General features: G+C 39.6%; 2 protein-coding genes across 4 annotated transcripts in view; one reads left to right on the forward strand and one right to left on the reverse strand.

Moving 5' to 3' along the window:
- Positions 1-8,684, forward strand: part of chrm2a (cholinergic receptor, muscarinic 2a) — an 85,865-nt gene extending 77,181 nt beyond the window's left edge. For all 3 annotated transcript variants that reach the window (XM_084910754.1, XM_084910755.1, XM_084910756.1), the window contains exon 3: positions 565-8,684. In XM_084910754.1, the coding sequence (XP_084766880.1) occupies positions 606-2,114 (1,509 nt within the window). In that variant the 5' untranslated portion in view covers positions 565-605 and the 3' untranslated portion in view covers positions 2,115-8,684. The remainder of the gene's footprint in view (positions 1-564) is intronic.
- Positions 8,685-8,744: 60 nt separating this feature from the next.
- The window catches only part of ptn (pleiotrophin), a 54,103-nt gene continuing 37,017 nt past the window's right edge, over positions 8,745-25,830 (reverse strand). Inside the window, exons 2-5 of the mRNA XM_084910758.1 lie at positions 22,794-22,885; positions 21,240-21,413; positions 17,047-17,208; positions 8,745-9,540 (exon numbers count right to left, since the gene is read on the reverse strand). Of these exons, the coding sequence (XP_084766884.1) occupies positions 9,473-9,540; positions 17,047-17,208; positions 21,240-21,413; positions 22,794-22,884 (495 nt within the window). The 5' untranslated portion in view covers position 22,885 and the 3' untranslated portion in view covers positions 8,745-9,472. The remainder of the gene's footprint in view (positions 9,541-17,046; positions 17,209-21,239; positions 21,414-22,793; positions 22,886-25,830) is intronic.

Raw genomic sequence — 25,830 nt, forward strand, 5'->3', positions numbered from 1 at the left:
AATATAAGTGCCTGATACCTGTGCTTCCAATTATCAAGCTAATTAGTGTGTGGCCAAAATTGCCACTGTTATCTGATGAATTGCTTTTAGGAGGGCTAAAAGCTAGTTTGAAACAGAAAGGGTCATATTGCCCATACTGATGGTTTAGAGAAGCATATTTTCACATTTTTGTAATGAATCTCGATTATCATCTGCTCTAATTGTACCATTACATGTTGGAAGATTGCATCGCATCTTTTGTAGCATTCTGAAAGTATATTTATCAAGTGTGCTGATAAGTGCTGCTGTCATTTGCCGTTTTAATTTTAATTTAGTGCCAATCAGCACATATTAATGTATTTTGGATTAGGTACCTTGACTATATGTGAGAAAATACTTGGCTTGCTAAGTTAAGTTAAAAATTAAGTTACTGTGGGCTTCTCAGCTTTCACAGTTGAAAAGAAAAAATAAAGTGCATACAATGTATATGCATCTAAAATAGTCTTTAGCTAACTAAAATGCTGAAGCTATCACCGTCATCCTTTGCACCTTATTACAAATCTTCTCTCTTTTGTTCTCTTGTAGGTTCCATCTGAGTAGGAGGTGGCAACAAAAGACCAAATGCCATGGATGCATTCAATTTCACATATTGGAATGCCTCTGAAGGCAATGACACAGAAGTTGTGGAAGAGAGCGAAAGCGCCTACAAGACTGTGGAGGTGGTGTTCATCGTGTTGGTGGCTGGTTCCCTCAGTTTGGTTACAGTTATTGGAAATATCCTAGTCATGCTTTCCATCAAAGTTAATAGGAACTTACAAACTGTCAACAACTACTTTTTATTCAGCCTTGCATGTGCTGATCTCATTATTGGACTGTGCTCGATGAACTTGTACACAGTCTACATAGTGATTGGCTACTGGCCCCTGGGGCCAGTGGTGTGTGACTTGTGGTTAGCATTGGACTATGTTGTCAGCAATGCATCTGTCATGAATCTTCTCATCATAAGCTTTGATAGATACTTCTGTGTCACCAAGCCCCTCACCTACCCTGTCAAAAGGACCACCAAAATGGCAGGAATGATGATTGCGGCTGCCTGGGTCCTGTCTTTCATCCTATGGGCGCCTGCTATTCTCTTCTGGCAGTTCATTGTGGGTGGGCGGACAGTGCCTGAGAAGGAGTGCTATATCCAGTTCTTTTCCAATGCTGCCGTTACTTTTGGCACAGCCATTGCCGCCTTTTACCTACCTGTCATCATCATGATTCAGCTCTACTGGCAGATCTCAAGAGCAAGCAAGAGCCGTGTGAAGAAGGACAACCGGAAGCCATCCGGAGCAATCCCTGAATCTATCTCACCAGGCCAGAGGAGAAACAATACTCCAAAATCTAACAACAACAATGTACCAGGGGAAGATGCGGGGCATTCGCAAAGCCAGAATGCTGCTGATGGGGCAAACCAGCATGACGGAAAACTCCAGAATGGCAAAGGGCCTTCCTCAACCACTGCTGAGGGAGAAACTGAAGGTGATGATGCAGCAAGGGAGAACTGTACTCCTGGAGAGGAAAAGGAAAGCTCCAATGACTCAACATCTGGCAGTGTGGCTGCTTCCAATCAGAAGGACGAGGAACCAGCACCATCCACAGCCAACTCCAGTCTTGAGACAAACCAGCCAATCACACGTCAGCGAGCCAAAGCAGGGGGCTCCAAGCTGACATGCATTAAGATCAAGACTAAATCGCCCAAAGGTGACTGCTACACACCATCTAATGCCACTGTTGAGATTGTCCCAACCTCAGAGCGCCAGAACCATGTGGCTCGGAAGATTGTGAAGATGACTAAGCAACCTCCAAACAAGAAGAAGAAAGCAGCACCGTCACGGGAGAAAAAAGTTACCCGCACCATAATGGCCATCCTGGTAGCGTTTGTTGCCACTTGGACTCCTTACAACGTGATGGTGCTTATTAACACGTTTTGCTCTAGCTGTATCCCCAACACAGTATGGACTATTGGTTACTGGCTATGCTATATCAACAGCACCATTAATCCGGCCTGCTACGCCCTGTGCAATGTCACATTTAAAAAGACATTCAAACATCTTCTTCTCTGCCAATATAAGAATATTAGGTCAGCCAGATAAACACAGATCGCTTGGCAGGAACCACAGATGGATGAGTCGTGTGTCTATGATTGTGTGTTTGTGTGTGTCATCCATGAACATGTGTATCTGTGCCTATGAAAGAGGTTTGTAAGCATCATAAAGACTGCAAGAGTACCTTTGCCATCATTCAGCCATTAGTTTTCCAAATTCTCTCAATAACCGGTTGTAGCACTTTACACAAATTTAACTGAAGCCAGTTGCATTGAGATATGTTTTGCAGAAACAGTGTAAATAAGAAAGGTTGTGAGGTAAACAAAAAAGGGTTACTGAATGCCTAAAAAAGAAAGGGGGTGTAAAGCAGGGAAAAGGAAGTGAGACTGATCTGATGAAAAATGAACAAAGGTAAAGAGCAGAGGAATATCTCTGCTGTAAGAAAACACAAGAAATCTTCAAAATGGGAAAATAGGGCTGACTGAATTTACAAACATCAGAAGTTTGAAGTTCAGAAAAGATACCTGTAGATAACTGTAAATATCATTATGTAATTATGTGTGTGAGTGCAGAAGTAGGTGCGTGCTGGCTCTGCATTTGTGTGCACACTTGTGGCCCTCTGCCTGCCGTCTTTCTGTGATCATCATCATGACACCTCCAATCACTCACATTAGGACTCAAAGAGTTCCCATTTAACAATGAGCCCCTGTGGGAATGAGTTGCCATTAATACATGATACTTACATAAGACTTTTAATGTTAAAGTTGCACTTGGCAAGTTTGCACACTGGCAGGAACAGATCCCAGTCAGAAATAATGTTGAGCTTAAAAGATTGGTTTAGCAAAAAATTTTTGTTCTTTTTAAGAATAAAATTTGTACATTTAAAAAAAAGCAATTAAAATCCACTGAAGCAGCTGATAAAGATTGAAAATACTCAACAGCAAAACTTAATTTGAACCAGTCAGATAGATCCGTTATTCTGCTAATTGAGGATGGATCCCCATTGAGGATGTAAATATGCTCGTTCACGTCAGTGATGGATGGGAAGACTATTAGCGCTCATGTTTGTTGAGATAAAAATGGGACCAGGAGACAGTTGCTGTAGCTTAGTGTAGCACAAATAATGGAAACAAGGGGGAAATGGCTGATTAACGTGCTCTGTCATTTAATCTGCACAAAAATGTAAATGCAAACTGCAACAAGGAGGAGGATCTTAGAGTAGAGCGCTTGCTTATTCAAATTGAAAGAAATCACTTGAGCTGGTTGGGAATGCCCTGCAGACCCCCAGAAAGGTTCAAGGTAATCACCAAGGCGAGCAAGATCTGCACAATTTTGAGTTGACTGCCACTCGGTACTGGATCCAGATAAGAGGTAGAAAATGGATCGGACTGGATATAAAGAACAACATGATGTTTTCTGAGGGTCTATGTGTGATACTACCTTTTTTGTTGTTGTTGTTGTTTGTTTGTTTTTGTCTCGGGGCAGTGATTTTTGTCTTGCTGTCAGTGTGAGGAAGTCACTGCACACAGCCAAAGAGTAGTCTCAAAGAGTAGTCTGTCATATACCATTAGAAGGGATAACTAAATGGCTGTAGCTGAAAGGCAAACAAACAGACCCAACTGCAGTAGCTATAAATAGCTATAAAAAAAATAAATTAAAAATGTGGCATAGCTTGCTCAGTCGCTCTTTTGTCGCTCATGACAGCTATGAAGAAATGTGTTTTTGCTGTCAAGATATTCACCGCTGAAATGAAACTTCCTTCTCAGTGAGTGAAACAGGTGGTTGGAGCTCAGAGCTGTTTTTTCTTACCGTCTGTGGGAAGGCACTTTGAGTGGGAGACGTCATCTGATCATGCTGATTAGTGGATTGATGTCACAGCGTGCTCTGTACTGTACTGATGATGATTGCGATTGCGAAGACCTAGGTGTGTGTGTGGGGTACGCTTGTGTGTGGCTGTATACATGCGGAGTTTGTCTGTGCACTCCATGAGTGGAGTTTACTTCTGATCACAGGTCATAGACTCGTGATTTTTCTGTTTTAAAAAAAAGGGCTATTTACACCTTTTGTGTTTTGTGACTTTTTTTATTTTACTACTGTTCAATTATTATAAACACACACACTCATATACACACACACACGTACACTTGTGTTAATGAAATGAAAAATGGAGAAAAATATATTTTTCCAGCACAACATGTTCTGTGTGCTCATACATGTCATCCATCACTTAAGCCTCGAGATCCTCGTTTATACTAATGTGCGCTCACCAGTTGATCTGATTAAAACGCAGGAGAAATTGCCACGAGGATGTTGCCACATTGGCTGGTAGGGGGGCTTTTTTTTGCAAAGAATTACGCCTGCACCGAATAGCTACTCAAGGCTGTCTCCTTAAAGAGAAATCTGGGACAGATCCTATAATGAAAACTCACCATGAGGCTGATCAGATTATGGGACGATGTGGAACACCTACATTTGAGATTAAAGATTGCCCATTATACGCTCAGCTTGCTACAAGCCCATGCCCCACTTAGTGCTCCACTCAACCCTGATCCTGTTATAGTCTCTTACTCTTTTAAGGCCATGAATGTAATGTACATATAAATGTATATTTATATAGTCATTTTCATATATTATTTCATTGTATCTTTCATTTTTCTCAATGTATCACCTTATTTCCAGCTACTACACCACTGATGTATGCTCTGTTCATTTCAAATCAGTCCATATATATATTGAGACTTCGAGCAGCAGTATGCATTCTGCCACGATCGGGTGGGGAAAGGGGGAAGAGATTAAACAAGAAGGTCAAAGCACAAAATTACAGTGCAGAGGAGAGTAGTGAAAGTTTGGAGTTACAGTCTTTTTTGTATATTTTTATTCAAATGACTTTGAGAGACATTAGAAGGTTAGAAATAATGATATTTAGTTCAAATTAAAATTTGCCTTTCATCAAAGAATCATCAATTTTCACATTCCCGCAGGCATTTGACAATCTAGTGGCCAATTTGCCTAGATAATCTGGAAATATGTTACACCCCATGTTCCTTGAAGCAACCCTCACAAGTTAGATTGACTTGATGGCACTGTTTAGGTGTCATACAGTCAAAACTGTTCCCGCAGCTGCTGAGCAGGTCTGGGATCCAGTGGTTTTGCTGGACTCTGCATCGTAGACAGAACACCCGCTGACTGCCTCTATTCGCAATGAAGTGATTGCCTGCCTTGCCCAGAAAATCCTCACATTTCTTTCAGCATCCATGAAAGATGGCATCAAGGGCTCCCACAGCATCTTTCCATTTGTTCTGCATCTTCTAAATCTTCTTTTTCACCAAGACACCTGAACTATAATGCTCTGATATAGGTCATTGTGTCTTAGTGGTGCGTTCATATGTATTTATCTTTTAATATTGGCATAAAATGTTTTGTCATTCTTTTAAAGTTCTCAGTAGAAATGCAAAGTAGTGTAAAACAGAAAAAAATTAAACCACCTCAGAATTTTACTTTTGAGGTTTGAGCAACAGAAGGGATAAAAAAAACCCCAACTGGTCCATATTTATCTAAACACCTCCAGCAGGAACTCAGACGTCCATCAGAGCAGCCATCCTTTTCGATGATAAGTGGAGCCATGTCTGTCTGACATCTGTCACACATCTTAGAAGTGAGTAAAGACCCTTCCAGAATAACTAATCTTTACTAAGCTGTCATTTGAGTGATACCAGCAGGAGACTAAGTGGCTCACAGCTCAAGTGGTGGTCTAGGGGTCTCAGCTTGAGCAGCTGTGTAGGTGTTTGATGGAAGGCGATGGCAGTTTATCACCTCCCGGAGCGGGAAAAGGACAAAATGCATCCAACAAAACAAACGTGTGTGAACATTAGGGCCATTAAGCCATTTCACTCATCCTGGTCTTGTTGCCACGTTGTCAAACACTTGAGAACTAAAAGACGTTCTTGTATTAGGGCTTGACTGGAAATGGTCAAAGTGGGTGGGGGTTAGGTGAGGAATGTACCCTTATGACAGAGAGAAAGTGCAACACATAGTGACAGTGAAAGAGTACAGCTGTCGTCCATATAACGGAGAAAACAAGCTGATGGCTCCAAGGTGTTCTTTGTACATGTGAAACAGCAGATAATCGTGGTTACGAGAGGGGCTGAGTGAGACATAGAAAGGGCGGAGAGAGTAGGGTCTGTTCAGTGACAAAATCCAAAGCTAGAGGATCACACCGCAGGTGGACCATGTTTGGAGAAGTCCCAGCCATTCTCAGCAGGTCAGCCAAAGGTTTTCCTGCAAGAATTTTAGTGTCCCGGTCCCAAACCTGCCACTGTATGTAAACAGAGTGACACGGCACCGTTTACTGTCGCTCCTATGCTTTTATTTCATCTCATTCTCATGCCGTGCGAACGCAATGCATAGTTTCTCACTGTTTTCAAGCATTTTAGCATTTTATCAGTGATTTCAAATGCATTTATACATATCTTGATGTCCATGACCAAAATAAACATAGTCTCTCTCTATATTGTAATAGTCATCATATCGTGTTGTGCCGTCAGAGCTAGCTGGGCTCCTGTCAATACGGCTTATGTCAAAGGGCTACATTCCTTTTTTAAGGAGTACATGTGACACGCAACGTTTATCAGAGACAACTTTAAATTTGAGGTTTCTCTGGCTTCACTCTTGGGGCCGTTGCTGAGAATAATCTCAACAGTCTTGTGCAACCAAGCAGATACGAAGACGCAGCAGCTTGTGCATGCTGTGAGATTTTATTCAGAGACCGAAAGTTTATATCGCCGGATTGTACAGAGCAATTTGAAGTGCCTTATCCAGAATGACATAAACAAATTGCTCTTTTATCCTAAAATCCCTGTTGCTTCTTCAGAGTGTCTGGCCTGAAAGTTGTGGATCGTGCTGCTGTGTGATGCACATTAAAGAGCGTGTTTGTCAGCCTTCCTGATTTTATTTATTTATTGATATTATTTTGCCAGCTCTGGGCTACCATCACTATAAGTTTTAGGTTAACAGGAGTCCCCTGTTTCGACTGAACAAGCTAAAGAATTGAAATGATGTAGAAATATCCACAGCTAAACCAGTTTGCAGGCACAGTGGGCTTTTTTAGTGGACTGCCAATCCTTTATGTATGTATTCTAAATCGTCTTCAAAGGCATTGTACTTTTACATGCAAAACCTACGTGTGTGTCTTTACGTTGAGATCAGGGGTCATCATTCATTCGTGTGTGTCTGTGTGTGTGTGCGTGCACCTTGCTGTGTGGTGGTTTATTTTTTTTCTAACTGGCATCCTCAGCATGAACTCATCAGACTGGATAAAATATCATAACGCACATCAGGACAGATTCAGGCAGAGTGATTACCTATTTCTTTGTCATCACTTCTTTCTCTTTAAACAGTCTTTCAACAGCAAAAAGCTTCCAAAGACTCACTGAGACACAGAATTCCATGGAAGAGACATGATATACATACATTTTCTATCACATTTTGTAAATCTGAACCTTTTATCATTGTACAAAGTACAAATGTAGTATTACAAATTAGAATTTGACCAGTGTACAGCCAGGGTTTTTGGTTTTTTGGGGTTAAAAAATGATTAATAAAAATCTATAAAGATGTGAATATTATAAACTGTGTTTCTAAGATTATATAACTGCAAAGGTAGAAGGTATAAATATGTGCATTTCTGGAGTGCGTCATTTGAAGAAATGGATTCTTGCCTTGGGAACTGAGTGACTGAATCCAAACTTTTACACACTGGAAAAACATTCCAGGGGATTTGAAGAATGACTTATGCAGCCAGAAAGAGGAAAAAAAAAAAAGAGCAATCCCCAAGAAGGGAAACCGAGGATGGGGACAAAAGCTAAAACTAGTTTCAGTGTGGCCGAAAGCTCCGAGGCAAGGGTTTCATTTTGATTTCACCTGTAAATTTACAAGGCTTCACACTTACCTTGAGAAAAAGGTGGTTCACCTGCTATCTTGCTAGACACACTTTACAACTTTTTGCAATTTTAACATCATGGGAAAAATGTGTTCTGTAAAAAAAAAAAAACTAATGTGCTGAGGGTTTGAGTTCTATGACCTGGTCTGAACTTCATGGGTCAGAAAACGTGTATTTAAAATGGAAACCAACTTTTAAAAAAAGCAATCAGTAGCCTGCTGCAAGTGTTAAATGTACATTCAGGTGTTAATTTTTCATTTGCTTATATATGTAGGTGCTCACTGTGTACTCACTCACTGTGGCTTGTGGCTTCTCTTGTAATAGGAAAAATAAATTTATTGTTTGCATTGTATATATCTATATGATATTACATTATATGTAATTCAGATGCAGTATATTTGAAATGTACATACACGATTAATAGCTATTCTCTGAATGTTTCCCCTCGACAATCCCTCGTTTATTCTCCCTCCCCTCCCCCCACTATGAAACTCCCTGTACAGTAACAATGGTAATATTTTTTGCTTTGATGCATTCTTGATTGATTATCTGTTCTGGACAATGAATCTGAGTGTTCTTATCACTGGCTACCTATGACACTGTAAGATGAACTGCATTAAGTGGTTACATTGTGCCATATCCTCTCGGAATGAAATTCGAATAAAAATATACGAAACGTGTTTGAAATTTGGAGGTTTTTGATTAACGGGAAGCACAGGATGAAACACAAACACTGTTGGTGTGTTTTCTAACTTTGAATTTTATTTTATTCATTTTTAACTTTTGGAAATGTACCAGGAAACAGAGAAGATGTTAACTCGAAGGGCTACCACAGTGGGGACTCTTTTTTTTTTTTTCTTTTCGTTCTTTTTTTACAACCGAGAGATGGAGAGTTACAACCAGTGAGTATAATAAATTGAGGTACAACAGAGCAGCAGGAGAAAAAAAAACTATCTTGTGTTGATTCGGTGCTATTTGACAGGAAGAAAAAGAATTATAATTAAAGTGAGCCACAAATTGCAAATTCATGACTTTTTTTTTTTTTTTTGCTCAAATTAATTGAGTAAACATTTTCATAGCTTCAGTTTTAACAAACCGACTTATTAAGTCTGGGCATGGATCAAAGAGTTTTCCAAATTAGGGTTATGCTATGTGAAACTGTAAGACAAATCCTAAGCAATTTGTCCTTGAGAAAATAATTCTAGACATAACATCATTAAGTGGGAATGCTACTAATTAAATCTGATTATTTATCTCTATTGTATTACATCCTCTATTGCAACATACAAGTCTTTCTCCTCAGGTGCTAGAAAGAAGAAAAAAGTAAAATGTGGTCACTAAGAGTCATCTTCTGACTGATTTTTGTCAAAGCTATACGGGCTCCTACAGTCAACCTACAGGACACGTAAAGAGGAACCATGTTGAAATAGGGCCGTCTGTTCCGCTGTCTTCTTCCTTCTTCACGGGCTCAAACAAGCTCATCAGCCATTTGGGTGCGCTCTCGCTTCTTGCCTTCCTTCTTTTGCTTCTTTGCATCTGCAAGGATAAAAAGGTTAAAATAGACAATTTTTACTTTGACAGTTTTTCTACAAGTTGTGCTATTTTGTGAAAAGTTAAGATAACCTGTGCTCGGTAACAAAATGTATTAACTGTATGAGTTTTAATCTTTTTTTCGCCAGAGTTCACATTTTGTGCTGTGACGATTGTAGTTCTGTGCACTCTTGGGGATTGATTTGGCAGCCTGGGTTGTACCTCATGAAAAACCACCTTATCAACTTGCCGCAACAGTGGCTTGGTACCTGGCTGCCATGACAGGAGCCACAGTGCATCGCTCTCCTTTCTGCTTTATGGCCTCTCCACTCTGGTAAACAGAAATAGAGCACAACCCTCAGAGGTTTGGACAGCTAGCTTCTGCCTAGCTGTGTGTTGGTCATTCAGCTGTGCTGTTTATTTTTGTTTGTATCTACGTGGCTCCATGTATGTCTATCTCTTAGCCAAATTGTTGGTGTCTTATCATTTTACAACTTTGATGTTTCGCATTTTAGCGCGCAGATGTTATATGTCTAAAAGTACCACATCTAACATCTGTGCAAATGGTTGTTTGGCAGGAAAATGGCTCATTTCATTAGAACATATTCTGCCAAGTCATATTGGGAACATTACAGGTGGAAATAAAACAAATCATGACTGAAATTCACTGGACAATAAATACACTGGACAATAAATACAGCCATTTTTTTAGAGACAGGAAAACAATCCATGGCTCTCGACTGACTTTGCTCTATATGAAGACTGCTTTTGCAAAAAAATAGAAAAAAGGGAAGAAAATGCCTAAAAGCTACAGTGTGGTGTGGTGCACTACCACAAGGGTAAAGAACCCAGAACTAAGTTTTGCAAGCTGCTGAACCGAAAAACTGAGCCTTAAGGAGACAAAGTGGATACAGGCAATAAAACAAGAGACCTCAGAAGGACAAATGACAATTCTGTGGAATCCCAACACTCGCTCTGTTTCGCAGCAAGCATTCTGTCAGTGAGAAGTAGAATATATAAATGCCAATTTAGGACTACTATATTTACTTCAGGCTAAGCCAAAGCATTTTGAAAGTGTGCAGCAGCAGTGAGCTCCAGAGTTTTTCCTGGTTCAGAACAGAGCTTTGGGTGGTGACTATGTATGTTAGCAAAACTGGCCTGCACAAATTCATCTATTTCCTTAGCCATTTATCCAATCCAGGGTCACGGGAGAGCTGGAGCCAATCCCAACTGCTATAGGGCGAGTACTCTGCATAGTTCTGTACGGGCTCACCAAATGTAATGTTTTCACTATGAGTATTACATAATACTATATTGTGTCCAAAGCCATGCAGTTAGGTTAATAGATGATTCTAAATGTGTGGTTATCTGTCTCTCTGTGTAAACCCTGCGACAGACTAGCGACCTGTCCAGGGTGTACCCTCCCTCTCACCCTATGATCGCTGGGATAGGCTCTGCGACCCTTATAAGGATAAGCAGAAGAGAATGGATGGATGCATCTTAACAAATCACAGCTCTTAAAGAGCACCATATGTCTAGTTAGCAATTTGGAAGCAAATGTTACTTATGTGGAGAATTCAGAGTGCTATGAATATTATGCTTGGAAGCGTCTTAGCAAACTGACTTAGCACAATAACAGGGCCTTAAAGCCTTATTTATAAAAAAGATTCAGTCTTTAATTGTGCACATATCAAAGCTTGTTTTAGAATACAGACAGTGCAGTGGCATCTGCACTCCCTCTCAGCAAGAAAGTGGTTTTTGAAAATGCTACAACCTAACCATGAGTCTGTCAAGGTAGCCGCACTGCCGTGACTCATCTGGACACTTCAAAGGAACAAAGCCATACTTAATATTGTTAGTAACACCTGTGCTTTCCCCACGATGACAAGTTAAAATGGCTGGTGTGAAAAATGCACATGGATAATGTTGAATAAAAATTATACATTTTGCTCCTTCTGCACTTTTCATCATCTTCTACATGTTTGAAGTTCTTGGGTGTTTAGCATGTCTAATCTCTGACTATAAATCGTGTTTCAAAGCAAGATTTGTCCAGCTTAGGACACGTTGAACGGCGATGTCAGCCATCTGCATCCAAAGCACATGCTCTAAACAAAAGAAGTGACTTGGCAAAGTAGAGAGTGATGGTGTGTGATGAAAATGACTGTCATTATAAGATGTCTAGAAATCCAGCAGGGACAGTAACATACAGAAAAGCTACATTGTGATTCTGTATGCATTCACTTTGTGCACTTTTGTTTGGAGAGATTACCTTAAGAAATTATCTTAGCCTAATAACGTGCTGGCAAGCAGTTCTAAACTCCGACAAGGCTTGCTTTACCAATGAGATACGAGCCGCCTTTCAGCCTTTTAACATTCTCAATGTGCACTACCAGGAAAAAGCCGAAAATCTCTTCTTGTCATCTCAGTTGCAAACTTCCACTGGCATAAGAATCTTGACATGCAAAGCGCTCTCGCCCCTGCAAATACAGAAATTACTCTTCCATGCCATTTGTTTACTTGTTTTTTTTATTTGTTTCAATGTTTTCTCTCTCTTCATCTCCCTGCTGTTTTGTGTCAGCATATTTTGCTCCCTGGAGAGAGAGAGATGGAAGAAAAGGATTTATTGTCATGCTGTTCTCTCAGCTCCATATATGAGATGTGGACTCTCATGCCAGGTTGGAGTACTTTCTGCTGCATTTGCACATTGCATGACTCTGCTTCTTTTTGCCTCTGACACAGACTCATAATCAGACCCTTGCTGCCTTCTCCAGCTCAAATCTGTCCTGAGCCAAAACACAGTGGCTACATATTTGCACAAATTCCAGGCTTTTTGCATTCACTTAATAAAAATGCACATATTAAAGTAAAACTTGCATATTAAGTTAATGATATAGGATAACTGTAAACTATTTATCTACTTCATACTTCTGCTTCACAGCAAGAAAATGATACTGCTCCACATTATTGAATCACAAAGTAAAAATTAGCTCCACCTCACTGAAATGCAATGTTACTATTTGACATCCACCTTTTCACCCTCATTTGATCAAACTTTCTGTGTTATTTTCTAATTAAAACATTATTCCAACAGTAGCTAAGGACACAGTATTATCAAGTTTTTTGTTTTATAATTTATTCTAATTGTTTTGCTTCTCAGACTTTCATTGAGGTGGAGCTGCTTAGACAGCTAAAGCAAGAGAGCTGGAGTATGACACTGATGCACATGCCATCGGTGTCATAAAATGTCATAAAAAAGAATAAAAAGGCATTTTATTACTTATTACAACTTTATCAATTATAAAGTTTGACCACTCTCAACCTCAGTTTTCGCAGCTATGCCTCTTTGCCTTTGGGAGGCAGTAATCCTGAGTGCCACAACCATATGTGGCTGTGAATGCATGTCTTTGACTTAAAAATGAGGACACCTCCTGTCTGTTCAAGATGAATGACAGAAGCAAATTCACTCCAAGAAGATCCAGAGATGCCAGATTTCTCCTAACAAAGCCTTTTGTTTTACCTGAAATCAACTTTGGCATGCAAAGACTCCCTCACGCACTGCTCTGTGTGTTGTGCTGAAAGAGAAGGTGGGGACCTTGAGATTTCTACAGGTATTCATAATGTTTCATTTCTGTCAGTCTTTGTTCTCTCTTTCGCTCCAGAGGGTCCGTGTTTCACCTGGACTAGACAGCAAAGACACGCAACTCTGGATCTCAGATCGCTCCCAAGGTGCCTCTTACCATTGTCTCCTTCAAAATCTGCAAATGACAGATGCTGCCGCCACAGCAGCAACCCTGCTGCACTCAGGGAAAACCCAGCTGCATCTCCTAAACCTAAAGTGGCTGGTCAGGATTACATATTTGGCTGGGCAGACATGTTCTCCCAGCTGGGGGTTAGATGGTCTCTTCTTTCTCTCACTTTGTCTCTCTAAGGCAAACATTTCTGTGTTTGTTTGTTTTTCAGGGTTTTTTTTCTTCTTTTCATAAGCCCTCTGATTCTGCTGCTGTGGACTGTATCTCTGCCATCCCCTGACTCACAGAGTAAAGCATGCACAATTCCCCCTACCATGTGAACCTTATTGTGCACAGCACCCCCTCTCTGTTTCCTAGTAGCTCTCCTGTTTCCCAAGGCTTATCTTCCAACTGGCAGACATGGGATATCACACCTCGCACAGATATCGAGTCTCTCTTCCCAACTGCCTCCCTTCATGTCTACCCCTGTCATCCTTGCTCTGCATCTCTTTTGCCCTCAGCTCTCACACCTCTTAGGTTGTCACACCGCATCCGTGCATCTGGCTTTAATTGATGTGCAGGTATGCGGTGCTGCACACATGACTGCTAAACAAATAGATTTTAGACTATATTTAAATACATGCTGTACTTTTTTACTTGCGCTGCGCCTTGAACTGATGTGCAGTGATATTGTCTACATGTTTAATGTGGATATAATCAAGCATCTCTAAACGATTGATAAGAATTTAATGAGGAAGTCATATTTGATTTTGTTTAATTATGTAAATTAATCATTTGGTTCCTTATGAAACACTCAAGAAACTGAAAAAAACCTGCATGTCCATAGTTGCACAGATAGATGAAGGTCTGAGAAGTATAAATGAGCACACATTCAATTTCACATTAAGTAAAATATTATTTTGAACAAAATGCATCCAATTACTTTCTATACCTTCTAAATATAAATCCACATACACCTTTACGTGTTTAAAAGTATCATATATTTGCTGCAAAGTGTGAGAGATGGTAAGTAGAGTGCATCTCTTCAAGATGTTCCTACTGTCACAATGTATTAACAATGTGCTACCAAGAGAAATACTCAACTGATCCCTCTTTTGAAAGTCAAATAGTGTGTGGCAAAAAATCTTAAGACAAACAGTATTGCAGACAGATGTGCAACATTTCACAGCACTGCAGTGGCAGACGTGTTGCACTGAGAGGGTCTCTCAGAAGTGCTCACATTGTCTTATCTTTGCAGAGCGGGACTTCGCCTGACTGTGGTTGTTTGATAAAGCGATGGTAAGGTTAAGTAAACTGTATGTGCAAACTTCATGTGCACATGTGGCATCTGGGGAGTGTGATAAGGTTGCCGTTTATGGCCACTGGCAACATTTTGTACTCATTATAATCCTGTTTGGACAATGGAACATCCTTGTTTACAAAACTGACAAAAAGCACCAACTCATTTGGAATGAATCGAGTGCTTCTCATCAACAGTTTTGCCTCAATTTTTCAAGCAGGCAGGGATATATTGTAGATATTCCATGTTTCTTTCAGATTTTCTAATTACCTTGTATCTTATAGCTCCTTAAATGTTCTATAAACTGATTAATTCCCACATTCTCTGTGAAATGGAGGCCAAAAGTATTCCTCAGTTTAGTGTCTTATACATGACTGAAGAAAGCTAAAAGCTTGTACTTATAGCTGAATAATGAGTTAACCTATTCACCCTTGCTTTAACACTGTCTTTCACGGCTCCAACTTAGCACTTAAGTAGGAGGGTTTCCATCATACTGATGGCAGATTGAATATTAATTTGAATCACAGCTGGCTTTGCCTCGATTAAATCATTTGCAAGGGTTTGCTGGGTTTAGTGGAGATGCAATCAGTCTGAGATGTGCCAGGGACAAGATAAATATCTCCTGAATTTACACAGTTATTATCACAACGAGGATAGAATTAGTTCATTCTCCCAAATACCTTGATACATACTTTGTACTACTCTACTGACGCCAATCCGTCCTACTTAAAATGAAGCCCAAGTAATTTTGCCTTTGATTTTGACCCATGTATCGTGACAAACAAAAGAGGCAAATGTGCGGACGTGTCAGGATACAGCGAAGCACTTTGGCAGAAGAAACAAAGAGGTCTGAGCGGTAAGCATCCCTTCAGCTACGATTAATTACAAAAACGAAGTGATCTGACATTGCCCGTAACTATTTACAGTGATCTAACAGTGAAAGTCCCGGAATGATTTTTCATATAGACCACGTGTCTGCGTGGGTCTGGCTTTTGATCTAAACCAACCTAATATCATGTGAGTTTCCTGGAAAGTAAACAGTTTTCAAACGAGCCCAAAAAAGGCCAGTGTTGTACGTAGGGTGGTTTTCAACAGATCTGTCTTACATTACAAATATTGAAGGAAGTTTATGAACATGGCTTGTAAAAAAGGCTTTGTCCTGCTTTAATTTCACCCCAGATTTATATTTTACGATTATATTTTGATTCCTTCTGTAAATATTTTGAATTGACATTTTCTTTTAGGTACAAGTTATATAATAGGAAGCAGACAGTTCCTGTATTAGCACGCTAAATTCTAACCAATAAGCGGTGCACTTTTCTGTACACCCCTATTTCCTACACATACCAAATAAGGCTGTCAGATGAAACTAAAACAGCAAACCAGTAGATCCTATAATAGCTGGACTAATTGAGCCTCACTGGAATTTGTAGAATTTTTTTGATGTACTTGGCACCAGCCTTACACATACTTGGCAGGTGTAGGGCTGGTGGTCAAAGTGAGTGCACGTTGTGGTCTGAAGTTGTTTAAAAGAGCAGTTGTCGAGGGGAAAAAAGGCCAAGAAATACAAACACAGATTCCTTCATTTATTAGTGAGATGTTCCACAGACTGAGTAAATATTCACGGGTAGGTAGCCAACAGAATTGTGACTGCTTTGAGGAAAAGAGATTACAATTTGAAATTTCCACTAAGGCTCCATTGCTCAGATTATTTTGGGATCTGCATGTTTTCTGTCTTACTGGGAATTTAATGGAGGGTTTACAATACGCTCGTCTCTCTGCTTTCATTAGCCACCCACAAGGTGTAGTCTTGGAACTGGAGGTGTACTTAGTCAGCGAAGGAATTTCATTTCCAGTAACTTCAAAGATGCAATATGGGCTGTACAATGTGAGTCATCAGAAGCTGCTGAGCTTAGCTGCTAATCAATAACCTTGTTTGTTTAAAAAATACAAAAGGTAGGAAATACTACATTTGATGTATTTCTAACTGAAATGTTAAATATTTACCAATTACACATTAAAGTAACACCCTCCTAACTAATATGTAAAGTTTATTCAGCTAATATTATTAATTACTTTATATTAGATCATAGATAACTTCTTGGCTGTCATAGGGCCAATGTAAAAGGTCAAATGCATGTTTCTGACAAGCCAGTTGCTTTGAGTCGCATTCATTTTTAGTAACGAAACCTTTATTTTAAAACGTCCCTCTCTATATAACTAATAATAATGATACTTAATATATATGAGACACTAGATATATTTTAGATATGACATTATAATTAGCTATCAAGGAACGATTTTTACCAAAAAGCTAATCTCTTTAAAAGTAATAGCAACAAAATGCGTAGTACAAGATATCACATTTTTGGACATGGTGATTCAGCATAACAACTTTAGTGCATCCCACCTTTCGTGACTAGCTCAACATGTCCAGGGAGAGTTGCATTTTATGCAGCAAATGTTTTATTTCTGTCATCTTACCTTGCAGCTTGGTTTTAGGGATTTTCCCACAAGGCTTGGTGGCTGTGACGGTGGCAGCGCAGGTCGCGTCCATGAGCGCTCGCTTTAGCACTCCCGTTCTGTTCTTCTTGCCTGTTGCCAGATCGCACTCCCCCCAGGCCTGGAAGTCATACTTGCATTCACCTATCAAGTAAAAAAGACATCAGGCTTTAAATCACCTGCTTTTTGTTAGTGAAGTCGCTCGAAGAAAGAATGGTATGGACGGGATCAGAAAGGAAACCTGCACATCTTACATTTGTTTTTAAAAGGAGTTCATTGTAATCAGTGACTGTAACAAGCTTCTGAGCCTGGGGAGTGCTGAGTCATTGACTTTGAATGGGTGTTTGATGAGCAGTTGCCTACCCTCTTCCATCAAGAGAAACTGTCCACCGCTCAGAAAGTGCCTTCATGAGACCATTTTCTTAACAACAAAGTAAAGTGTGTTTATGTTTTTTCCTGCTGGAGTCGGTGATGCTTCGCAGTTTGAGTCTCATATTCTTGATATGATGAAACCTTCTAAAAGATGAATGTAATCAAGCAGAGCCTGGCTCCTGGATAGATGTCATTTTAGAGCAGGACAATTTTACATATTTACATATTCGTGATGTTTGGGGCGAGGTCTTGCTGGTGCTTTCATTTTATCATACATTTTAAACAACTTAAATTCAACCAAAAGAAGTGCAAGATTTCTCTAGACGGATGGCAACAGTCGCTAATGCACTGTATGTTACGGATATTGGTTTGAAAAGCATGCAGGCGTGTGTACGTTAGTGTTTGTTTATGTACTGTATGTCCATGTCCCACTTATCTCTCTCCATTAATTTTTTTCCCCCAGTCTAGCCGGGTTCCCTTGAGGATGTGACACTCATTCTTCTGCCTCCTCTCTCATCAAAGCATCAGCACCCTTGTCACTGCTTCTGAGATCCCAAGGTGCTCATCAGAGGAGGGGAGAGGTGGGAGAAGGGGCGAGGAAAAGAGGGGCGAAGAGCGAAGAGGGGGAGTGACAGGGCCATTGTTGCAAGAATCCTACAGGGACTTCCTGAGCAACCAACTTTAAAAACCCTATGCCTCCACAGCTGTAAATTGTCTTGGAGAGAGAGCTCCCTTGCTGACTACCAGGAATTTGTCAGGCAGCTCGTGTATTCTTTAAGGTGTTTCATACAGTGTAACATACAGTATTTGTGCTGGCAAAAATGATGGTTGCAAAAGTGTGAAAACACCCCCTCGTGACTATTCATTAAACCAAAGTCTCAAATCACTGAATATAATTTGTTAAGCAGTGAAAAAGACCTCAGTCATAACTCATTTCTACAGAGCCTAAAGAAACTGGAGTGCCATCAGATAGAAACAGCATATATGCAAAATGAAATATCATCATGAAACAGCCAACATTTTGCTTTTGATGTTGTTTCATACATTTCACCATCACTAAGATCATCCCCACCATCTATTCTTCATATCACTTATCCGTTATTTCTGGAATGATTTCTAGTTTAAGTCCTTCTTGCTTTCAAAATCTTAAAAAATATGCACATAAATTTTATGTACAGTACTGTGGTCATGAGCCATCCTAATTTCCTTATATTTTGCTTACAACATTTTTTCCCATTTTTAAAGTGGTCTTAAGCAGTTTTCTAAAGGAATTTTTTTGTTGGTTTTTCAAGCTATTTAATACTGATCTATAAATATTATAAATTATTATATAATATTATTATTATTATAAAAAAGTCACCTTTCTTTTTCAAAGAACCACATCATTTGATCTCTCTTTTTTTTAGTTGAATGTATATAAAATGCCAAAGATAATACACAGTGTGACAGATATAAATAAGCAATTTTGCACCAACAAGGTGATTCCTAAAAGCTATTAACTGAAAACTTGCTATAGCTCAAAAAAACATGAACGGTATGTGGAAGTCATGTCTTTTGCTGGAAAAGAAATGCAGCAAAGACCTGACACAGGACCTGAGAGACACGGCCATTTCTGATGACTACCTGATCCATCTACTCATCAGAAATGGTCTCAGAGGAAGCGTGCCTGTCAGTCATTTAAAGGAAGGCAAAAGGCTGAGGTAGGGATGGGTACCGGTATCCGGTCCGAAAAGCAGCGCACATTTCGGTGCTTTATTTCGGTGCTTTTTTTTCCTGAGCTGTGATACACTTTAGATTCTAGCCAATCATTTTACGTTTCCGAGGATAGTAGGCGGGTCCAGGTACGTACGTTCTTTTAGAGCAGAGCTACAGATTAAAAATGCCCAAGGAGGACCGGTCAAATGTATGGCTGTACTTCACAGCAAAATATGCAAACTCAGCAGCCTGCAACAAGTGCTTTAAGCTGATACTGTGATACTGTCAAAGGAGGTAACACCTCAAATCCGATGAAACACCTGGCGACGCATAGCGTTTTTTTAAAAGCCGAGAAATGCGCCGTATTTGATAGCTTGCTGCGAGACCTCACTCCGTGCACATCTACTGCGGGTGGGTTGCCAGTTATCGGAGCAACATCCCCCAAAAACCCGAAGAATAGAGTCCTGGCCCCTAGCCCTGTTGGTTGTATGACATATGAGTATATGGGGATGGTCATATATTATATGGAGTGGGCAGAATTTGTTCTATGACTACCCCTTAATCCCTTTTCCTGGCAATAAGAGATCCATTATTTATTAATTTTAATTACTTTCATGCATTTTCATTTCCACCTAATAAAGAAGCAATGTGCTTGTGTTTTTGTGCTATGAAAGACCTGCATACGCTAACAGTTTTATAGAAATGCACCACGGAACCAAATAGTTCTACTTCCTAGTAATTCTTCTCCATTCAGCTCTCACATAGCTGCTTTCTGTGGATTCATATTGTATCAGCCACTTCAGCACTCCATATGACTTATCTCTTTCGGTTTATTATAATGAGACCCATTAGCTGCTGTGTTTGTTACCTTGGTCACCAGTCCCATAGGTACTCGTCTTTTTTGTGTCATGCTGCTGGAAACCCCAGTTTTACAATATTGTGCCCACCTCTTATATTAATATTTATTCTCCTCGCATCACTGTGTTATACTTTGGCAAGAGGCAAAGAACAGTTTGGGCTGTGTGCTGCAAACTGGAAAACCAACGTTAACCTAGTTTTCACTAGTTGGTTTTTAAGGTCTTTTGGGTCTTAGTATTCTAATTAGATGTAAGAGTTTTGCCAGATGGGATGTCAAATCTTTCATGCTCAGGACTCTTAGAACTATACTAAAAAAAAAAAAATCCCAGTTTTTCATGTCTCTTTTAAGACTTCATAGCTAAAGGCATATAATACAGCTCCTTATTTGAGTACGCTACCTACTAGAGCTTAGATAATAAGTGTACTAGTAACATAGTATATTAATTAATGGCAAACAGACAATTTACTTAGGTCTATATTTGGATATGCTGCAGCTAACAGCCAGGGTTGAAGTAGAGGGTCTTTTCACACCTATTCTTACAGGTTCTGTTATCCATTTTTTTCAAGTACAAAAGTATCCACACTTAAAATGACACTGCTCTCATTTTGCAGGATTTCCAGCCAAGAGGGCAATTCACACTTTTATTTTTTTTTCTTTTCTAAACTAACTTTCCACAGTTTCAAATACGCAGGCGTGAAACTTAACGCCACTCCTCCGAAACTTTTCTTGCTGTAATCTATGTAGCCAGTTAGCACCATTATTTCCTGCAGTGTGTTCATCATTCGTGACAGGCTCATTGCAGAGCAGCAGGCTCTTGCCTGACAGGCCTTACTGTGGGAACAAATGTCCTCCAGGCTTGTCACTGCAAGACATTTCGGCTGTAAAAGCCTCACCGTCTCAAGCCCAAAAAAGAAAATGACAATGCCGGGCAATTATTCCTATGTTTTCCATGACAATATATTATATACTGCATAGATGTTTTTGTTGTACCTCTAATTAGCTAGCTTACTCATTCCTATTCTGAAAATGGGACCATTGTTTGTGTAAATGACGGGCCACAATAAATCATCGGGAGACGTGGTGGGAGATGGATGGCATCCATGTATTTGTACAGAAGGAGGGGAGTCCTGGGTCATTTAGAAGGCATAAATTATTTAAAAACCTAAAACAGTAGGTATTCTAAATTATACTGGGAAAAGTAGATCCTTCTTTTCCTACTTCAACAAAGCAACATGTGAACATTTATCACCTCCAAACTTCTTTTTCCAGTTGCACGGGATCTTGCAGCGCTGGGTCTTGATGGTCTGCTTGCAGTCAGTGCCGGTGCGCGTTCCCTCCCTGGTGCCGAGTCCACAGTCCCCTTCGTTGGCTACGCACACACTCCACTGCCAATCCCCACAGTCTGACTTGCGTTCCTTCTTTCCTGTAGAATCACATCCATATTATAACACAACATCAAAATAGATAGCGTTGAGCAGGGATCCCCATGAACGTCTGTTTACAGATCTTGTAAAGAGCTGCTCACAATACCTGACAAAAGACAACAAATGTCACTACTTTTAGGCTTAAAACAACATATTTGGGGCCCAAGACAACACAGAAGGAATCAAATCTCGAGGCATGAATTTAGCGAGATGTGAACTTATCAGCTCATCTCTACTAAGGCTAGTAGCTACAGGTTGTATTACTTCTATCAGTATAAAACAACTGAAACTTAATGAAGTGAGAGGGCCAGAGCTCCACTGAGGGTAATCTAAAACATAGACTAAACAGATGATAGTGCTTGTTCTATTACACTGATTTTTGTACTTGCTGCCAAAAGTTAATGAGAGCTCACAGTGCACTCATACACTGCTGACCTAAACTGGTGAAGAACTGTTTGAAAAAGCAAGGCTGTTTTTAATTCTTCTTTTAAGCTGAGTTTAGTAGCAAGTATTCCAAAAAAGGGGAAAGTTTAAATTGTTAATTAAATGAAATAGTGTTTCAAACACCCCGTGATTGTTGTTCATTGTGTATTTTAGGACAAACAAAGTGTGTTTTCCTTTTGTTTTGTTTGTAATTTCTTAAAATAAATGAATATAGAACAAATAATATAGTATTCCAATAACATGGTTCTCCATTACTCATGTCAACTCCTGAAATGGTGTGTGTTCAGCCAGACACCCGCGTGATTCTGTTATCTTGTATTCTAGAGGGTCAAAACTTGAGATTTTAACATCAACTGTGAAGTTATTTCCCACAGTGAAATATGATTTAGGTCTTACATCAATCTTGCTCGTCATTTTTATTTATTAAATCTTCTGTTTATGAATTCCTTGCTTAGCCTTCTGCAATTGCAGACCAACTTCTGGTAGATGGTAGAAACTGCAAGGATAGATGGATGGTTGGATGTTCGTCTGTTAAAGTACCCCCTTTAGGACTGTATCACATTATTTTAAGGCGGCTGTAATGAGTTTAGGTGTTTGCACTAATTTCCAATGCAAATTAACTTTTTTCCCCTGAATTTAAATTAGGTTAAATGTGTTTTCTTTACCCAAGCGGGATTACTCCACTTTTTTTTTGTTCCTTATTGCAAATTATTCCTATTTGTCTCTTGTTAATTCTCATAGGAGACCAATTATTTTATCCTCAAAGTTGTATTTTAAAAATTATATTTGTATTTTTTGAAGAGTTTTATATGACTAAATTGGTTGTTCAACAGGACAATGAAATGTGACAGCATGCACACTGCTTAATTTAAGGTTAACTAACACTTTTCCTCTTTATCTTCTGACAAGTATACTTAAAAGTTTGAAGGAATCACCTTGTTTTTCTGCTTTGCCTCCTTCAGCTGCAATCACTGTAAGCACCAGGAGTGCTATTGCCACCCGTGTCCACTGCTTCTGTCCATTCATTCTGAAAGTCCCAAAAAGACAGCTGTTAGCAGGAGAATCCTACTTCTTCACGGTTTAAATGTTACAGATCAACATCAAACAGTTATTCTGTGTTCCTTAAAATGCCTTTTCTATAAGCAACTATAGTCAGCTAATCCACTCCCTTAGTTTACACAGGACACAAAACCCCAATCCCAGCAGATGATCTGATATCATTGCCACTCCACATCAGTTAAAGCTCAGATCATTTTATTCTTTGAATCCTATAGGCAGTTGGCATATATCTGCAAGCCACTTTGCAACCATCATTTCCTCAGCTTCTCCATTCCATGCTGTCTGGCTTCATTAGCATTATGGATGTTGCCACTGATATGTGATTTTGTCTCTACCAACCTGCCTGTGCTCTGAATACCCTTAGGTTTCCATGTATGCATGTGGGAGGGGATGTTCTAACATTTCAAAGCTCTGATTTAAAAGAAAATACACTTGAAAAGCAATCGTCATGCAGCCATCCATCACACGGATCAACAAGAACATCCTGCAGAATCTCGTTTCATGTTAGCCCCACAGTGCTGGGGTCTGAAATCAACATTTTGTTTGTCTGCACTCAAAGTAATTTGGTCTCGGTGTTGGTGAAATGTTCACTATACGGATTTCATTTATGTCAAATTTAATGTCAAAATTCTCTTTTTCTACACCCAAAAGAAAGAATCCTAAATGTTATTGAGTTTCTGACTTAATCTGTTTTTGGATTGTCAGTCAAGTTAAGTTGATCCTTCTGGTCACTTTAATGATGGATGCAAATATACTGTAAATAGCCCATAATTTATAATTATCTGACCCACACTAACTGAATGATAGAGTTCATTGTTGTACTGCCTAATTAGATATAATAAGATGCCCAAATTACTCAGCCAACACATGTACAACATATAGCACAACATATTTGTTCTTTTTCTTTTAATATAGATACAATCATTGTTGAAATTCACAGGTATTCTTATTTTTTGGCATCATAAAATGCAATATTCCCAGAGGCTCGAGAGAGGCGAGATGCTTTGAGTCCAGGCTTACTGAGGTGCAAAACATTTGCTCAAGAAAAGATTATACCTGCAGCAAGGAAGCAGAGGTGACCTCCATCATGTAGCCACTGTACAATTATTGAAACTGTTGAGAAATTTAGCCATCTGCCTCATTTTTGTCCAGTGCAGCTGGCATTAGAGATTCAAAATCTAGCTGATTTATGATTTCATAAATCAAACTAAAGCCATGTTTCATATTTCCCGACCTTATTTAGTCCTCCTGCTGGTTTTGGATTGGCAGAAAGCTGTTACTGTCACTACCACTAGCCTAATGCACTAAGATGAAATTGCTGCAAAAAGCTTACTTTTTTTTGGCTCTACTGCCCTCTCCTTTTTTTCTGAGTGAGATCCTCTAGCCGACAGCACTCTCTGAGGGGGAAACAGCATGAGACTGAAGCAATTACAAAGTGTCTGACGCCAGAAATGCTCCTCTGGGCTCGAATTCTTGTAGAACAGTTCAGCCTGGCAGAGAAATAATATACATTTGTCATTTTTAATTAATCACGAGCTGGATCTGAGCCGTCCATCCTATTGTGCGTTCTCAGCTTTTCATTTCACTCACTTAAGATTCCACATAAGTTGAGTCTATGGCAGTGAGTGCCTCTGAAATGTAAAGGCATTCAAATGTTATATTTAATTATTTGCTGCTATTGAAGTAAGTTTTATCCCGGAGTTAATGTCTTCCAGCACTTCTCTGAAATTCATAATGGACCTTATGCCAGTGCCTGTAGTTTGCCTAGCAGATTGTTTTTATACTTTACTGAGTGCTCAGCTCACAGAGAAACCCCGTTTTGATTAAATACTTCAGACTCCGTCTCCCAGTTTTTAAGAGGTCCACAACTATTCATCTCCATAACCCAAAGTATGAAAGGGGGGAAAAAATTTGAATCCCAACTGTAAGAAGTATGTACAATGATTTCTAAAAGATTCATAGAGAAAGCCCAATGAAAGCTCACTGATAAAGATCATTTTCCAAGAAAAAGGCATTGTGGCCTTTCAAAAGATAAGAAAGCCGTTCCCTGAGTTAGTCACACAAAGAATGATAGGCTTTTGGTGCAGTGCAGGCATAATAATAGGGGACATGGCAGATGACTTTGAATGAGCACTGCATACAGCAAGTTAAAGTAAAAATATGTCCTGGAATTGAGCTGACTTAACCATTTCCTCTCTAGAAAGTGGATCCTGGGAGGCAAGTTCTTCCTCTTCGAGAAGTTAATAATTTAAATGAAAGTCACTGTACCTGTTTTCAGAGCATGACAGCACCTATAATGGATGGATGGGTCTGAGCATTTGACTATACTTCAGTAGGCATGTGTGCTGCCAGTGTTCGACTTTGATAAGAAGCCTTCCAAAGTGCCGTCTTAAAGGACAAGCGCATATGCTCTCCATAAATGCTTTCTCTCACTTTCTTTACGCTCAGAGGCACCTACAGCTCTACACATTGACAGAAAGGAAAAGACTCGGCTCCTGCTACAACCTGAGCACAAACCAGCCTTCTTTCATTACTCACACCCCTATAGTTTGACTGAACCAATGGGGGGTTTGTAAAAAACATAATTCTCCAAGGTCTCTCAAGTCACCTCTTCCCTCCGTGTAGCCAAAAGGAAATTGGTGTATTCAGATAAATACATACAGACTCCAAATAAAGGATGGATATAGCTACTGTGACGTAAGTAGATTGGTTTATAAAGTTCTGTTTTGAATTCTTATCTTAACCAATTCTATTTTTTGCTCCTTTTTTTTAAACTGGTCAACATGAAAGGTGCATCTAACGAGAAAAATAGGACACTGCACGCTTAACTTCGTTTATTGCCCATTTTACTCCCATTTTAATAAAATGGGAACTTTTTTTTTCCAAGTAAGACATGAAACTTGCAGTTAGGAT

This window comes from Perissodus microlepis, chromosome 17 (assembly GCF_051167445.1).
Source record: "Perissodus microlepis isolate ML-2025 ecotype Zambia chromosome 17, ASM5116744v1, whole genome shotgun sequence".
Classification (NCBI taxonomy): domain Eukaryota; kingdom Metazoa; phylum Chordata; class Actinopteri; order Cichliformes; family Cichlidae; genus Perissodus; species Perissodus microlepis.